Below are 18,158 nucleotides of genomic sequence, written 5' to 3'. Positions count from 1 at the left end.
TGGATATATATTCCTTTCACTTTCTCTGATTTTTGTGTGAATGGGGGGTAGGATGATTTGCAATTTGCATAGCATGGGTTACAATTAGGTCGCCGAAAGCTGTTGAATTGTCTGCATATTGTTTCGTACAATACTGCTCATTTGGGTTCGGTTTTCTAGCCCATATATATCAAACCTTTCCAGAATTGATTGTTTCAAAAAAAAAACATCAATGAATTTGATTGTAATGGAAGAAATATTGACGTTTTATATTTTATGTCTCTGCGTTCTTCAATTCAATCACATGATTCATAACTGATCAGAGTCGAGCAGATGTTTGTAACCTTTGATTCGCACATCACAAACATCTAAGCGAAGTTGACGGAATGTTGAAACATGTGGTCGAACGCAAAATCAATGACAATGGTGCTTTAACAAAGGCATGGAAGAATTTTCCCTAAATTAATTAATTACTGTTGCAGTGATCTCAGCGGCGCATGGACTGCATCGACAGCCTGGATCATTGCAGTCGCGCCTAGCACGGCCACTCCGATGTATATGGCATGCCAGATGAATTGAAAAGAGTAATCTTCTTGCCTTTGCAGAAGGACTGGCCCACCATAGAAAGACTATTGTAGTCAAGAATCCAAATATTAGTTATTTTCCCCTTTCTTTACTTAATTCTGCAGTAAACACTTTTAATGAGTGATCAAAAAGTTCCAAAGAAATATACCCTTTGGTCTCACTTTTCGGCAAGGAAGTAAGCAAGAAAAAGATGGAGCATTTTCTCTTTACCAAGATTCTAAATGGTGAAAAAGAGTGGAAATTGCACCTCCGCACTGTGTCTATGGCTATGCGCATCACCAGACAACCGTCCAAAATCTTGGCTAGATGTCAAAAAGATGGTGCTTCCAATTTCATGAGGTCCACAACAGCAGCTAGCATCCTGTATATTCAAGCAAACAGCAGATTCCTACTAGAAATAGTCAACCAAGTAATGCAGAACCCATAAAAGGGTGTTGAAAGAATGCCTTAAAAGCTGCAGAAGATCAAGAGTGTTGCTAAGGAGAAGATCAGCTGGGAGATTTCTACTTGAAGACCAAGTCTTTAGGAATAAATTCTGTTTTTATTCTCTTGGTTTGTTATTAGTAACTTTCTATGTAATCAGCAGATTTCATTGTTTTTCTGTTAAACAAAAACTCTAGCTATTTAAGAGAGTCCTGCAATTAATAAAGATATATCTTCTTCCACATAACTTGTCTTTCTTTTCTTTACGTTTTGTTCTGCACAATCTGATTTATAGTTATCAACAAATGACAAGAACAAAGGCAAAGTTTCTTATAAAATGTGGAGGGGATTGTTTCCTTAGTTCAATGGCAGCAGTCTGGTCTTATAACAAAACGGATTGTAGCAACATGAAGCTACAATGACAAGAACATGAAAGATCTCACTTTCTGCGCCATCAACGGCTAATCTAACCAAGAAATATTTGCATCATCTATAAAAGGTTTTCCTCCAAGATTTATCATGACGTGTGGAAGAAATTTACCAGGTTGGTTTAAGTATGCATCAAAGAAAATTCCTAGAACTTGTGAATTTGGTAAACCATGTAGCGTGGCTTAGATTCTTACACCTAACCGATCAGCGCACGATGAAACAAATAAGACAAAAGCAAGAAAGACCTCGCATTCCGTATGAGCACAGTTGAATATTGCCTTTGAATTAGTTTGTTTTCTACACCTCAGAAGGACCACAGCACATGAACTCTTCATGAAGCTATCCAAAGACTTGAGTGTAGATTCAACCAACTCTTAGTCATACTATATGCCATTTTGGAATTCCCTCCATTAGACGCAACCCAGAAACTCCCTCCCTTCGGCTTCCCCAGAACCTGTTCTTTAGAAAACATGACCCCTAGCATGGGTTGCTCAACGCGTTTACAAACCACACTCATTGAAAGGGTCCAGATTTCGGTGCCTTGGGTTCAAAATCAAAGACATTGACTTATCTTTGCTTTGAACGGTCTATTTAAAAATTTAAGATCTGGTTTGATTTGTCTGGCGGTCCAAATTGAACAAATTGTTACTAAATTCTAAAACATCCACTCTGACATTAAGTTAATTAATGACTTCATATTTTAACCAAAGTATAAAATAATTTACATACCAACAGAAGCAGCAAGGAATTTACCTGTCCTTGATTTTTACATGACTGTTTTCTGCAAAGTAGAGAGAAATTAAGGGACACTGGGCACGGCTGTGAGAACTAAAACAGAAGTGAAATAAAAACAGTAAGTAGTGACTGATCATGTACTAATTTCTCAGCAAATCCAAGGGTGGATCATGCATGGATGAAGAGTGGCGTGATGGTGACAATATTATATCATATTTATTGTAGTGTTCTTGTTTATTTTGACCCTTGAAACTCGTTTCATGAACGATATTTATTGATACAAGTATGAATAGTTTTGCTATTAAGCATTGCTTTTGACATGCATTACTTTCGAAAAATGGTTTTGCTCAAGGAAAAAACTTCGCGTCATTAACGAAAAAAGAAAAGAAGAAAGATTAACTTCCAAATTCTAAGATTAGATTTTAGCAATAGAGTTTTAACTTCCAAATTCGGATTAATGTGGTTCACCTACACTTAGAACACCAGAATATCAAACCATGAACTTAGAAACACGTGGGAAAAAAAAAAAAAGCATATTAGCTAGTGATTGTAAAGCTCCAATTCTTGATTGGAGGGGACACCAAATGCCTTTGCCCTTCCATCACTTGGATCGATAAAGGAGGGCAGAGCTTCTTTTTTTCATGTTATCGAAGAGATGAACAATAAGAATGGATGGTGTGTACCTCATCAAATTTATCAGATCATGTAAAAACAAGGTTAGAGTCTACTGATATGTCAGGATATCTCAACTGGATACGTCATTGTACTAATGATAAATGGCTTATCTTGCTCTGAAACTCGACATGATATATGAATTTTAAAACCTTTTTATCCGAGCATTTGTTTAACTCAGTTTTAGAATTAAATCGCTGCTCGAACATAATCTAATTGATTTAATAAATTTAAAAATAATTTAGATAACAGATAAAAAAAATGGTTTGACCTTAAAAAAAAAATTAAAATAACATTATTATTATTATTATTGAGATGATGACTTATTGAATCAACTTAGATTTTTTCAACTTGTATCATAAATTTCATTAGGTTTGATGAATTTACTTTTTAAAAACTTATTTTTACTTAATTACATGATAATAAAAATATATATTCTTGCAAAATTAAGCACAAATTAAATATTAAGATGTTTATTTGAAATCATGATAATTTTGTAAAAATCAAACTTAAATAAATTATGAAGGCTAATTCAAAACAAATCAAATATTAAGAGATAAAATTGAAAAAGAAAAGGCAATTAAAAAAAAAGGCCAAAATGATATAAACCAATTTTGATTACCTTATAGAAAAGCAGACTTACTCGAACTCCATAATTAACATTCATGTTGTTACTAAAACAACTTCGGACAATTCACACTACAGAAAAAATCATCGGAATGGAACGTCCAGGTTCCTCCAATGGCAGGAGGACCCGCACAAGAGCGGGCTAAGAGCTAGTTTGTGTATATAAAACAGGTTACTATGAAAGTGTGATGAACTGCTGCAAAGAACTGACCAGACTTGGAGGCCAATGCTTAGTTTCTTTAACATATGATAGGTCCGTATAGTGAGGATCGAGCATAGTGGCAATGGTGAACTGATTTTCAGCTAGTAATAGGGCATGTTTGTCCGCATACAAGGCTGCTGCAAGAGCTGCATGTATTTCTGTCAAAAAAAAAAAAAAAAACCATCAATTGTTCATTATGAGAGAATGTTACGTATAAAAACTAGGAGTGGAAGCAAAGAACTCTCAAGGGGGGGTTACATTGAAGCTAAAACTCACTACTCTCACAGAGCCAAGGGAATGCAAAATCCTGGGAAAATACCTGGATATCCCTTCAAAGATATTGAAACGTCCTCCATTTCTGCAATTGCTTCTTCTCTGTTCCCAACCTCATAAAGAGACAGTGCTCTCCCCACTCTTCCATAGTCTGAGAATGCGAAATCTTTGTAGTTTTCAACCATCTGTAAGAAAGTGCGTAAATTGTCATTGCAAGTAACAGCGCAATTATATTACTCGTAAATGAAACGAGCATGCATTAATTACATCATGAAGCAGAAAGAATGTAAATGGCCATTGCAAGTAACATCGCAACTGGATTACTCATGAATGGATACAAGTGTGCATTACATCATGAAGGCAACTAGAGTCTTGCAATGGAGCCATTGATATCTTGTACCAGGTAAGCCTAGTGCCTTCTATCTAAATGATGCAATTAAAGGTCTCTCTCTATCATATTCATGCCAAGATTTCACCTTCTGGTAAGCCCTGAGGTAGAGTCATCAATTGATTGATGAGGTTCTGTTAGTCGAACAGATGCTACAGGATCTTGGCTCTTGAAATGCAGAATTATGTCAAAACAGTTCACAGTGATCTTTGCAAAGGAAATGTGCTGTCATGGAAATTTCACACAAATACATAACAAAATTCTAAGTTGAGTTTCATAAAAACCATTAAACAGTATTACTTCCTTTGTTTCTTTTTCGGTTTTTGGCAATGAGAGATGTTTTTTAATGGAATGAGCATAGCATTGCTTAAAAAAATAAAAAGAAACTCAGCCTCCATGTCCTGATGTCCCCATGAGAAGAAGCTCTGAAGAGGAAAAAACATAAATAACCCTCAACCAGCAAACAAACTATTACTTGTTAACCCTGGAGCATATTACCCCTAGAAAATAACAAGCTTTCGATTTTGAAATTGAAGTCTGAAGCTTCAACTGGAAATGGCTTGTTCATTTCATCACATCTCGACACAAGCTTCAGCTGTAATAGGGCTTTCTAAGTTTGAGCCTGAAACTCAATACTTTCCTCTCATTTAATCCCATGTGCTAACCAGTAACCACTTCAGAATGAGAGACACCATTTGCTTTTGGGTAGACACCAACTTATCACTTGATATATGCTAAATACTGGATATTCCCTTGTTTACCTGCTTTACTTTACTTCCTTGCAACCTTACGCATAGGGCTCTATACATCTTCACATTCCAACATTGTTCAGGAAACCAATTGTGACTTTATGTGTCAATTTTAGAGCAATTGGTTTCTTTCTGCCCAAAATCCATGGATACAGACTGCTACTTTGGGGCTTCCTCTAATACTCAACCTTTTACTTAGTCTAAATTCCATGGATACAGTCGATGCTTCAATGGGATTTATGTTTGGAAGCTCAGACCATCCACTTGAACTTTCCTACAACTCCTTGCACACAAATTCTCTCTATATCATCTATAACCTACTGTAAAATTAACACACCAAAATCAGAGCGTCAAGCATGTTAACTCAATCATACAGGTAGACTTCAATCTCTTCATCCATGTTTCGAAGAAAATTGTTTCAGAAGACCACTGACATAATCATCTATCTAGTCAGAGTTTTTCACCAAAAACCTATCCAGCTAAGCAAAAATCCCCCCCGGACATAGTTTTTCGCCAAAAATTATCTTAATGACTTCAAATGGCATGTTAGTTTTGAATTACTATAGTATTCTCCCAACATTTACTCTGAGCAGCAAGTTCTTCATCAGTCACAAGAACCTCTGCTAGCTCTCTTTATCAAAAGCCAAGCACACTACATCACATGCCATTTCTTTTTTTACCATCATACCTAATCAAGTTTGATTTGCTCGTTCAAAACCCACATCTCCTACTTAGCACCACGCTTAAATTTTTTTCAAGCTTAGAGCTCATTCCTCACCCGCAAAGTAAAGGGAAGGGGATAGGTCTCAAGTTCAACTATCACCATTACCTACTTGAGGACCAACAAAATGAACACAAGAAAACAATTTTCTTGACTTCCATATCCTTTGAGAATCACATTTCAATAAACCAATATATGTAAAATCAAAATACAAGGACCGATCAAAAGTAAAGGCTAAAAAACAAGGGAAAGGGTAGCAAACCTGAGTGAAGTAGAGCAGAGCTTCATTGAAGTCACCTTGAGCCTGCAATTCCCTCCCTTTCTCTAACAAATCTACAGCTTCTGACACTCTCCTGGATATGGCAGCACTGGCTTCCTTCTCAGCTTGGCTTACTGGGTCATAGCTCTCTGCTAGAGCCCAACAAGAGTTTAGCTGTATTCTTGAGTTTGCACTTGCTATTTTAGCACCAGTGGTACTAAGAGGAAGATTATTAGTAGTGGTAGCTGTGGTTAATAATGGAAGGGAGAACAGGAGAAGGCGCCTAGTGGTGGCGTTTTGGCTTGGAGTTGGTGGTGAGGGTGGTGGTGAGGGGAGGAGTAGATTGGAAATGGGTGCTTTACATGCACCCATTTGGTGGTTAGTTTTTTTTGGTGGCAAAATTCCTGAGCTTCTAATTATAGTCAGTTTCATTTTATTTTGTTAATTTTGGTCCTTCAAGTTTCAACATGGTTGGTTTTTTATCCCTTGACATTCTGTTTAGCAGATTGGAAATTTTTTGGAGGAGGGGAGGTCTTGTGTCTATCAACGGATGATGTATGATTTTATCACTAAAGCTTCTTTTTTTATATATCAACGGATGATGTATGAACTAGTCATTATTAAATTTATTGGTGATAAATTTATATTTTTTTCACTTGTTAAATTTATTGGTGATAAATTTATCAACGGATGATGTATAAAGAGGCTTGCAGGGGCCAAACAATAGCTTTCGGAGCAGCTTTTGAATCAACTTAGCAGCCCCCATCCTTGGATAATATGTGTAGTGTATAAACCCCTAGTTTGGCAGTGGCAATTTTTTCTTTTCTTCTCTCTTGACCTTGATTTTCACATCAAAATTTTTAAATTTTCAAAACAGCCTTTTAATTTATTTTTTCTTTAAATTTAATTTTTATTTTTTTATTACTATTTGTTTTATTTAAAATGATTGATAAAATTATAAAAAAAAAATAATTTCATCCTCCTTCAATTTTTTTATCTGTTAAATTTGATCGTTATTTTTTTATTGTTATTTGTTTAGTTTTAAATCATTTTCTTAATTGATTTTATTTTTCAATTTCATCCCTCAACATTTAATTTCATTTTACTTTTATGTTAAATTTGATACTTACTCTTTTTACTACTATTTGTTTTACTTTTGTAAATATTTTTAGATTTAAATATTTTTTATTTGAAGCTTCAACATTAAATTGGTTATGAATTAAGCTTCTTCATTTAACCCGATTTAAGATTTCACAAGTTACGGGTTTGAAAAATTAACCTAGATTTAAGAGATTCATCCAAGTTTTCTTTGTTTTTTTTATGCTCATGTTTTGTTTTTTCATCGTTCATCATTTATTTATTTTTTAAATTTCATATTTAATTATTTCATAACTCTTCAATTTGATTCTAGATTTTATCCGGCCCGAGATCAATAAAAACTTAATCAAAGTCCCAAGTGGGAAGAGAATAAGGCACCACCAGATTTATTGTGGTGTGTTCATTACCCGAGTTGTAAATTTCATATGTTAATCTATGTTAGTGTAGTGTGTTTATTGTCATCTTTTCATTGTACTCTTTAATTTTATTTTATTTTACAATTTAATTCTTTTACAGTTTGTTATTTCACATTTAAGCTAGGCTAAGTGGAAGTTAATATAATGATGACATGATTATTTTAAAAAAAAAACAAACGAATGATCATTTAAATAGGGTGACCAGTTCATTTTTGACTTGCTAGGTCGAACAAACCACATCAATTTTTTTTTTGTATTTATTAACATATATGATAATGGATTAATATAATATAATACACCGTACTTGTTTTTTATTATCATTTTAATCATCACATGCATAAAAATAAAGAGATACGCACATTTTTCTTTAATGTAATAATTGACTTTTTATTGCAAGGGTAATTATTGCAATAGTAAAGTAGTGTTTGGTACAAGGTTAAAAAAAAAGGAGTGAATTGTTGCAAGGGTAATTATTATAGTTTTTTAAGGGTGTAATGATTTATGAAAGACAATTAAAAATTAATTTAATTGCCTATTGAATATTATTTTTTTACTCCTTTTGGAGAAAAATCATATTGCTTTTATTTGTGGAAAATTTTCCAGTTTTCCAAAGATTTTATGGAAAACAGAAAATAAAAATAAAAAAAACACATTTTCTAATTGAAAATAAAATTGTTTTCTCAAAAACACATGTTTTCTAATTCTTCACTTTTTTATAAAATTGAAAAACATCAAAATAATTTATTTTTCAAATTCTTCAAAGATCTTTGCTTGATTCACAATGTTGTATTGTCATTCCTTTTATTACTTCAATTTAAGTCAAACAAGACCCGTGTTTTCTTTTTTGAAAAAATTGTATTTAATAAACACGTTTCCTTCATTATATATATATATATTGCATTTAGACAATCACCATGAGAGGATAATAGCATTTTGTTTCCAAACTTCAATTTGTCATCATTCATCAGAAGTTCAATGTATCAAAAAGAGTGAAAATAACAGTATCACAAGACTACTATATTACATGAAAGTTTCGGTTCCTGTAGAGAAAACAAACAAATAGAATAAAAACATTTTCTTCAGAATCAGGTGAGAGATCACCATCACCACTATTGGTTAGATATCTGGAAAAGATGAAAGATAATTGAGAATAAATCAGCAACAACTGCTAGTGGATGCATCAGGTTGCGGCCGCTTCTCACTAAAGATGTTCTTTTTTACACCTTTGGAACCCTCAGCCAATAGGCTGGGTGTATCTAAAATCTGCATATGAGCATCATACCAACATCACACAAGCTATTAGTCACTGCATTGTAGAAACAATTTAACAAGGGACAGCAAAAAGAGCATCATGCCGGCACACGCAATTTTGTTCCCAATATCAAACAAATACAGGAACATACACAGGCACCTACAAGTACAAAGTAAAAATATATAAAGAAACAAGTAAATAGGTACTTATCATCTTCTGCTCTGTACCTTTAGAACAAGCTCTTCAAAACATTGCTGTACATTAACACGGGTTTTAGCGCTGCATTCAATAAAGAGGCATCCATATTCCCTAGCAAAGTTTATGCCCTCCTTTTTTGTCACCGCCCGATCACTTTCCTGAAATAGAGGGGCATCCAAGCACACATGAAACTTCCATAAAACATGTATCATCTCATATTTCCATGCCCGACAAATAAACAAAGATGCACTACCAGTCTATCACCACAGGATGTCTAGTATCATCTAAGCAAATTCCAATAAAGGATATGAGAGAAGAGGGGCCCATCAATCTCAAATACAAAGAAGACTTATGAAACCAAGTAATTAAAGCAAAACACACAATTAGGACAGGTTCTCTAGAAGAATTCAAGGTACACGGATAAGTTATAAGAAGAGGATGCCCAACAAATACATCCTTGCCACGCGAAAAGAGACAGAATGTCCGAATCAACTAACTTGTAAATAGTATAGCAATTCAATTCTATGTCATATGAACATAGCAATAGTAGCCTCTGCATGTTGGCAGTGCTTGTTTTCCAGAACAAAACGAGGACAACAATTTCTTTTCCTCAATGGTAAGAGGTTACTTTTTCCTTAAAAGTTACATTTGGACAAAATTCTGATTCAGCATACAAGCAAACCACAATTTCCAGACACCCTGATTCAACATCTAACATCTAGTCTTGAAATTTTCTGAAAGTATTGTCTTCTGAACTATTCAGAGAAATTTTGAAGCATGAAACAATAACAAATAAATTTTTAAGAAAATAGACTGAATCAGCCTTCTCTACTCCTCAAAGCAATGTTACTAGTATTAAACCCATAAACAAGAACAAACAGTTAAAAATATAACCATTAAAGATATGTAACATTGATAGAGGGAGGGAGGAGAGGTAAACTAAGTATAGAACTATCCCTTTTCAACAACAAAATTAAAGACAAACTTTCACTCTATCTCTCGAGATAAGTTGTAAACCTCCATCAAATCACCTTGTCAACCTTGTTTCCAACAAGCATCTTGATGCAATCTTGATTTGTTGAATATAGATCAATTTCCTTAGCCCATATCTCAGAGAGATTGGTAAATGTGTCTCGTCGAGTTACATCATAGACTGTTGCAATTAAAATCAAGAATATTGAAGTTAAAACTTGACAGCAGCACAGCAGAACTACAACCAACAATCTCACAATTTCATTGTTTTAGGATTGAAGTATCGGAAAATTTCAAAGCCAGATGAAATAGTAAAAATTATCTAAGCAGTTGTAAATATCATAAAAGAAAGGTGAAATACCCATAATGATCCCTTGGGCCCCTCTGTAGTATGAACTTGTCAATGTTCTAAATCTCTCCTGACCAGCTGTGAACAGACATTGGGAATCAGCAGGAGATACTTGGCCAACTAAATCTTTCTCTAAGGAAAGAGAGGTAAGCCAAAACTGTCAAGACTTGGTAAAATCAGGTAACAAAACGGTCAAATTACTGTAACACTATTGCTTGCAACTGCATAAGCAATCCACAAAATTTCATCCAGCTATTTGCTAGCAATGAGACTGGGAACGTTAATGATGATAGAATGCTAAAAAATTCATGAGACATTTAATGCCAACATCTGAAATATAACCAATAAACCACAGAATAATATGATAACACTCATAAAGACTAAATGTTTATAGCATAAGCAATACTTGAAAATAAATTTGAAGTGGATTGCATGAGATGTAACATGAAGTTAAAGAATAAACATAAAGGAGGCAATGATAAAAAATCGAAACCACACTTAGTGACAAGTAAAAGATTTGGGCACATAGTTGAAGTTACCAGTATCCCATATTGCAAGTTTCAGATTTTTCCCTCCAATATTCACAAATTTTACTTTAAAATCAACACCTGTGTAGGGAAGCAAACAGAGAATAAATTAAGATCTCAAAAAACAGGGACTAGCAAAATCATGGCTTCAAACAACTTTGATGGTCAAGAGACCAGTATCCTATAATCTTGCTCCCCCAGTGCAGCCAGCGTCTATTTTTTAGGATTTCATGAACAAAATGGCATAAGAAATTCTTTGAATATCTGATCCATTAAGAAACACATGGATGATTGATTATGAATATTTCAATAAAAGATGAGAAGTGTATAAATCAGAACTCAAAAACCTTCCCAACTGACATTTTAATCAGAAAAAATCAACTTAAGTCACCTACAGAAAGAAAGCAAAAATTTGATTTCTTGCAATAGTTATAGCACAAGCTAACAATTTGAGGTTCTGAATATTAATTTTCCATCCACCAAGCAAAGCCTAAAAGAAACACTGATTTTTAAGAGAATGCTAATCAGCACATAACCATAACTTTGCAGTAAAATCAACGCATGAGAACCTATGTACACCGGCTATATTTTTCAATTCCATTATATTAAAAGCAGATTACAGCAACCTTAAAAACAACAAGCACATAGGCCTGGACGCATGTGTATCAGATTTTGCCTGTGCCACTTACCAATGGTGGGGGAGAGATCTTCAAAGGTGTCAGAAGTGAAACTCAAAAGGAGACTACTTTTCCCAACACCAGAATCACCAATCATCAACAACTTGAACAAGTAATCAAACTCCGGAGCATTCGAACTTGAATCCATTCAGATATTCTCTCACTAAAAACAAACAGTAACCTATAAAATCCCAGTTCCTCCGACACCACAAGGTGCCCTACTTCACCCTATCAAAACACAAAAAAACCAATCACAATTTTAAAGAACACCACAAAAAGAGTTAAATAAATTACAACAGGAAATAGACCCACGTTCTTATACATTAAAGCAAGAAAAACCGAAATTCTAGAAATGAAAATTACGATCAAAGTTTGCCTCTTTTTTCACAATATAACACAAAATCAAAAACAAAAAAAGGGCAGGTACAGAAATTCATAAAAGACCATGATTGATATTAAAAATCGAAATCCCAGTTCAAAATTAAGAATTTCCAAATCATCCGATCAAACAAAAGTGAAAAGTCACAGAGGCATCACTAACCATAAGCACAAATCAAAATCAAAATATATAAGTAGATGCGTTATATGACACAATAGAAAATGAGGTATGAATGCACCTGAAAGGTAATGGATTCTGTAAATATTGGTAAAATTCAGGCGGTGAGTTTGCAGAGAAAAGGATAGAGAGCTCGGAGAATTCTGAAGCAATACGACAAAGAAGGGGAATCAACTGTTAAAATTTATGGAGGACAAAAATGGAATTTTGATATTGTGATTTTTATAAAAGAAAATGAAGGGAATAAAAAAAGGGATTTTTCCAAGCCAAACACGACCTTGAATTTTAAAAGGATTTTTTTTAGTTTTTCGTTCACGCAACGATTGCAAAGGTTGATTATATTTTAATCTCTATAATAATGCTAATAAATTCTCTAATTAATATTTGTACATATTGTGATCACATGTAATTGTGTCCTTAATTATTATGTGAATATTCATATAAATTGTAGTGAATGAACTTCTGAGATGTTAAAAATAATTTATATGATAAAAAAAAGCAATTAAAAAATAAAATAAAATAAACAAATTTTATATAAAAATAAAATCATCAAGCTAATTAGATATGCATGAAAAATATGTTACTTGGATCGAGACAAAGTTATCATCATAAAAAAAAATTAAAAAGTTTAATTATCAAATAAGACAAAACATTAAGGGATTAAATTAAAAAAATAAAATAAATAAAGAAAAAAAAACACGAGGGTGACAATTTTAAAAAAAAATGGAGAACAACCTTTAATTTTGGGGACATATTTTGACAGAGAGACAGAGAAAGAGAAGGAATGGGAAGAAAAAAATCCAACCCCCGTCTAGCCACCACGATAGCCCTTACACGTGGTGCCCCCTTGGATGCGACTCTATGTTCTCCATCGGCAGAGTGGTGGTTGGTCATCTTTTGGCTGCCAAGAGGCACTGCCTGAGATGCTTAAAAAGCGTGGACATCTCCCCCATGTCAACAATTTTTTTTATTTATTTAATTTATCAAAAGATCTAAATGGCTATGTCCCCACGTGATATTAACAAGAAAAAATAATAACAAAAAGACCAAAATCCCCTTGAATCAATCTATAGAATTTTTTTTGCTTCTAAAGTACCACAAAAATCACATTGTGCTAACAAAGATTAAAAACAAAAAATGCACCTAACCAAACAGTTATATATATATATATTTAATTTTTAAGGGTATTTTAGAAATTATATAGTGCAAATAAAATTAAGGTTAAAAAACTCTTTTATCCCTTTTTAATCTTTCAATGATATATATCCCGTGGAAAATATAATTTTATCTTTGAAAACTGATTTTCACTATAAAAGCTAAAATAATAAATTTATTATACAAATCCACGGTAAATTATGAGTGCATGTACAATCAATTTCTAATCTCTCTTAGCTTTTCATTTTAATAAAATAAAAGTTTATCATCTCAAAAATAAAATGAAGGTCTTCTTTCTTCTTTTTTTGTTGCTAAAATCCCAACAGAGACGAGTTGCAACCTATATTCCCTCTCTTTTCTAGTATTTTCTATGGATCAACCCTCTTTTCCAATATTTTCTCTCCTTTTCCTTTGTGTTTTTTAGTCACATATAATTATATGGTTTGTTTTACGACCAAAATAATTAATTGAGATATGATCTATTTCTAATTACTCGTAAGAGAGAAACGTTTTCCAACTTCAAGGATTGAGATGGAAAAATGAAAAAACCTTTTTCTTCTCTTTTCAATCTGTAAAAATACATCTTCTAAACATAAAGTTCATTTTCTATTTTTTTTTTTTTTGAAAAATAGAATAATACTCCTAACAGGCCTATGCATCTTCTCGAACTGGGTGTGGAAGAAAAAGGAAACGCTAGGATTCTAACGTGGGACCTCCCATCGATGAAATTGCTGAAAATAAGCACTCTAGTTATCCTTTGTTTTCCTTTTTCTAATTGAGTCCTAATCCTATGATTGTATTGATTCATGTAATTTCAAGATTTCATTTTTATTTTCTTTTGGATGATTTTTGTTTTTGTTAGTCTGTGCAGGCCTTGCTGAATTAGCAAACTCTTAATTATCCAAACCTCAAGCTTGTGATTGCTGGTGATGTTAGTATAGGTGTTTATATATCCTTTTGAGATTCTGTTGATTTGTTTTTATTCTTGATGTTTTTTGGATTTGGGTTTGGTTTTTGGCATCTAGATTTCCTTTGGGAATTTTGGGGACCTTCTTATTTCTATTTGACATCATATGATCTTTTTTTTTTAGAGACTTTTTAATACTTAAATGCAAATATTTCTTATTTCAGGATTTATGTATAGAATGATTTGATCATATTTATTAACCTAAACAAAACACGTGTTGAGTTCACTATAGCAAAAGATTTAGTTTACTGTGAATTGCCACAGTAAATTTACTTTTGTGCTCCTCGGTTGAAAAGTTTAAAGATTGGGATATGGGGTAATTTTGATCTTTTTACGATGAACAACTGATTATTAAAGGATTCAACATGAGTATTATTTTCTTTACACATTATTCTGTATAATAAAAATATTCTTTTATCCTCAAGATCAATGAAATTTAAACTTGCTAACTAAGAGATTTTTTTACTTTGCACAAACTTTAAAATAAGTTAAATATTTATTTGTCTTTAGATAAGACAAAATAGCTTATATGTATTTAGAGGTGTTTTGGTATTTTTACATTAGTTTTTTTGTTATTTACAGAATTACAAGAGGCTTTTTAGCAATTTAACATTTATTTTTAATGATGACGTCCGCGCTTTTTAAATGGTGCATGTGATGCCACTATTTGTCTAAAAATCGCCTTCCATCGTGTCACTAAAAGCACCATTATGTGCTCTTCTTCTTGGTATGGAGCGTGTCGGTGGTGGTCGCGTGGTTTATCGCTAGTGATCATTTCTTCTTTCTTCTTCCTACTTTTCTCTCTTTTCAGTTAAAGTGTATTATGTTTTTTTTTTAAAATTTTTTTGGCTCTTATGGTTTTTATTGCTTATTTTCATCGTTGACCCTATTTCATCTTTCAATTTTATCAATTTCTACTTTGGTTATTGTTAAAGATTTTTTTTACCATTTATTTATATAAATGATTATTAATTTTTTTTAATGAGATACTTGCATAGGCTTTTCAATTTATACTTTGATTTTTTTATGTTAAAAAATACATTGAACCAACCTACATAGCTGATATTTTTTAATAAAAAATTATGACCCATGGTCAGAGTTTTTAAACCCCACCCAAGGTCTGGATCACTAGTTTTGCCAAGCTCACTGAGTTTTAATCAGGTTATTGGGTCAATTCTATTTTTTTTTATAAATCAAAACGACTTCATTTGGGTTAAAAAAAATTATCAATGAGTTGCAACCAGATTTTTGATCGGGTCTTGCTGGATCACCCCGCTAGTTCATCCAAGTTTTTGATTTTACTTACTTCTTTTAAACCTAGCCCGATTTTAGATCCTAGTCAACTGACCAGACTAGATCTGGTTTTAAAACTATATTCATAGTAAAGCTATAGTAGAGGTGATTGTGCAGAAGTCTCTCTCTTTTTTTTGAAAAAAAAAAACTAGTTTCTTTTATTTTTTTCACTCACGGCATTAGTTTACATCTTTTCTCTTGAAGATTAGAATAGATTAGATGGCGAAGATGACAGTAGCGATGACGATATATAAAAAAGAGTAAAATTGTGTGTGTTTGGAATTTTATAAATTTGAGAAGCAATTTTTTTTTTCGTCCACCAAATATTTAGTCGCTGGACAGTATTTTATTCACGGCCTTTAAAAGAGAGGGAGGGGTTATGCAGTGTCGCTTGTGTGCCATTGGAGGCAGGCACCATTTGTTTGTTGGCTACTGAGGACAAATACGTTGCTGTTCTTATTTATTTATTCTTGTTTGTTTGAAGATTTGCAGGTCAAGAAATGACGGTGCGAATCGGAATATTTGGTGGCGGAGCAGCTGGGAGAAATCACAAATGGCTAATAGACTTGACACATGCGTTCATGAGATTTCTTTCGCGTATGAGATGGGTGGAAGAACAACTGGCTGGTCTGCGTCATGTTGAGAAAAAAAAACAAAAAAACTGATGAGATTGTCGATGAAATAATATTTCTTTTTTCTTGATGTTTATTATATTAGTAATTTTATTTGTACTTTCCAATACCGATATAAAATGAATGATAAAAACTGCTTTTAATGATGAGATATTTTATAGACTAATAAAAAGTCATCGGCCATCAATTTTTCGATGAGGATATTTTATTGATAACTTTTTAATATCAACGAAATATTTCTTAAATGAAGATGAAATATCTCATCGTCATTCTCTAATTTTCTAGTAGTATATAAATGCTGATGAAGCAATTTGTTTCATTAAAAAAAAATTAATTTTTTTAATTGTGAGTGTTTGAATCAGTTCACGCGTATCTTGATTAATTCTCAAAACTCTAAAATTAACAACTAGATAAGCTATTAGTGATAATGAGATATATGACACTTAAACTGATAATTTTTTAAAATATAAAATTAGAATCTGACCTAAGCTACACTCCTCGAAATTAGAAATCCAACTTGTAATATACTAATATAACTCAATTATATTTCATTAACAATCTTGTGCAATTCAATAAATTCCCTTTAAATATTAAATTAAATACTAAGATTACCAAATTAATCTAAAATTTCTTCACATATAATAATAATAATAATAATAAAAAATAGTAATAAAGCAAGCAATCAATAACAAGACTCCCTTTCTTCCCTTGGAGGCATGTTGAGTATCCTTCTATATTTTTGTTAGGTAGAATATTTACATGTTGGATTCTTTGCCGAAGAAACTTGCCTAAAGAACAAGCATAAAGCTTTATCTTTCTTATCATATCATCACAAAAAGTAAACTACCCTTTTGGCCTAAAAGGAACCATCTTCTTATCATATCATCACAACCCACCTTGTGATCTTCATCGATCAGATGGTCCCACATCCGAGATCATCACTCTGCACGTGTCGCCCATGCATGCAACCTCCCATTGCACCTCACGCACGTGACAACAGGAAATAAAAAAGAAAGATCCATCTTAAAAATAATAAAAAATCCCGTGAGTAGAGGGTTCTTGTCGAAAATTACACCACCACCCATCAAAGGAGACGAGAGAAGCCAAAAGGCCGTCCTCGAATTACTCCACACAAATAATCTATCATCCGACTTGTCGATGGAATATTACGTGGCAACATCTTATTGGATGGTTGCTATGTTAATTATGGTGACTGTCTTAATTACCGAACAAACCGGATCTTATTTGCTTCATGGATCCTTGCGACTTAGCTCACTTCTCAATTTCTATAAATTTCCTCTTCCTTGTGGTTACATGTGCGAGGAGGAAAGTTCATGGGATAAGGCCTATAAATTTCTTTGGAAAAATTTAAAGCTATCCAATTTAAGACAATATGAATGAAAAATTAGAGCATTGTTTGACTTTAAAAAAATTTAAAATTATTTTTTTTAATATTAAAATAATTATATATTGAATTTACTTGGATTTTACCATTAAACCCATTAAATTTATAATTCATATTATGAACTTCACTATATTTAAGAATTTTATTTGAACTAATTTTTATTTAATTATATAATAACAAAGACATACACTTATAAAATCAAATATAAACTAAATACTAGGATGCTTGTTTTAGATTGTAATAATTTTATAAAAAAAATTAAAATAATTTATGAAAACAAAGTTAAAATTAAATAAAATTTGAAGGATTGGATAAAAAAATGATAAAAAAATATAAAAAAAGGGGGGAAATAAAAAAGAGATGGAAATGAAAAAAAGAAGCCACCTCGGTGTTAACCCCCTAACTCTTTTAGATATATTCAATAATAACAGCAAATTACTTCCTGTTTCTAAAAAGAGCTCAGTTTGTTTTTTTGATGTAATATGATGATACGTGTTTTGTTAAAAACATAAATTTTAAAATATTTACCAATTTTTTTTTTAAATATTAGTTAAAAAAAATATAGTTTATAACTTTTTTTAAAAAACTTGCCAGTTGCCAAATACAGACTAGAAGACGC

General features: G+C 32.5%; 2 protein-coding genes across 2 annotated transcripts; both read right to left on the bottom strand.

The window, feature by feature from the left end:
- Positions 1-3,422: 3,422 nt before the first annotated feature.
- On the bottom strand, positions 3,423-6,442 carry LOC118030389 (uncharacterized). The gene is made up of 3 exons (XM_035034474.2): positions 6,046-6,442; positions 3,972-4,110; positions 3,423-3,810 (listed from the first exon to the last, which is right to left on the bottom strand). The coding sequence occupies exons 1-3, from the start codon at positions 6,412-6,414 to the stop codon at positions 3,626-3,628; spliced, it is 693 nt and encodes a 230-aa protein (XP_034890365.1). The 5' UTR covers positions 6,415-6,442; the 3' UTR covers positions 3,423-3,625.
- Positions 6,443-8,473: 2,031 nt separating this feature from the next.
- On the bottom strand, positions 8,474-12,305 carry LOC118030374 (ras-related protein RABC1). Its single transcript, XM_035034464.2, has 7 exons — positions 12,149-12,305; positions 11,544-11,759; positions 10,867-10,935; positions 10,340-10,405; positions 10,038-10,159; positions 9,036-9,164; positions 8,474-8,819 (listed from the first exon to the last, which is right to left on the bottom strand). Exons 2-7 carry the CDS (start codon positions 11,677-11,679, stop codon positions 8,712-8,714), a joined length of 630 nt encoding a protein of 209 aa, XP_034890355.1. The 5' UTR covers positions 11,680-11,759; positions 12,149-12,305; the 3' UTR covers positions 8,474-8,711.
- Between the last annotated feature and the right edge of the window lie 5,853 nt (positions 12,306-18,158).

Source organism: Populus alba, chromosome 5 (genome assembly GCF_005239225.2).
Source record: "Populus alba chromosome 5, ASM523922v2, whole genome shotgun sequence".
Taxonomy (NCBI): Eukaryota; Viridiplantae; Streptophyta; class Magnoliopsida; order Malpighiales; family Salicaceae; genus Populus; species Populus alba.
The sequence above is the reverse complement of the archived record's forward strand: the minus strand, read 5'-3'. Positions and strand labels throughout refer to the sequence as shown.

Coding starts and splice junctions, on each gene's coding strand:
- LOC118030389 (XM_035034474.2), bottom strand. CDS start 6,414: ATGGGTGCATGTAAAGCACCCATTTCCAATCTACTCCTCCCCTCACCA. Junction 4,111..6,045: donor CTCTGCTCTACTTCACTCAG/GTTTGCTACCCT, acceptor ACTTTCTTACAG/ATGGTTGAAAACTACAAAGA. Junction 3,811..3,971: donor ATCTTTGAAGGGATATCCAG/GTATTTTCCCAG, acceptor TTTTTTTGACAG/AAATACATGCAGCTCTTGCA.
- LOC118030374 (XM_035034464.2), bottom strand. CDS start 11,679: ATGGATTCAAGTTCGAATGCTCCGGAGTTTGATTACTTGTTCAAGTTG. Junction 10,406..10,866: donor ACTTGCAATATGGGATACTG/GTAACTTCAACT, acceptor GTCTGTTCACAG/CTGGTCAGGAGAGATTTAGA. Junction 10,160..10,339: donor GGCCCAAGGGATCATTATGG/GTATTTCACCTT, acceptor TAATTGCAACAG/TCTATGATGTAACTCGACGA.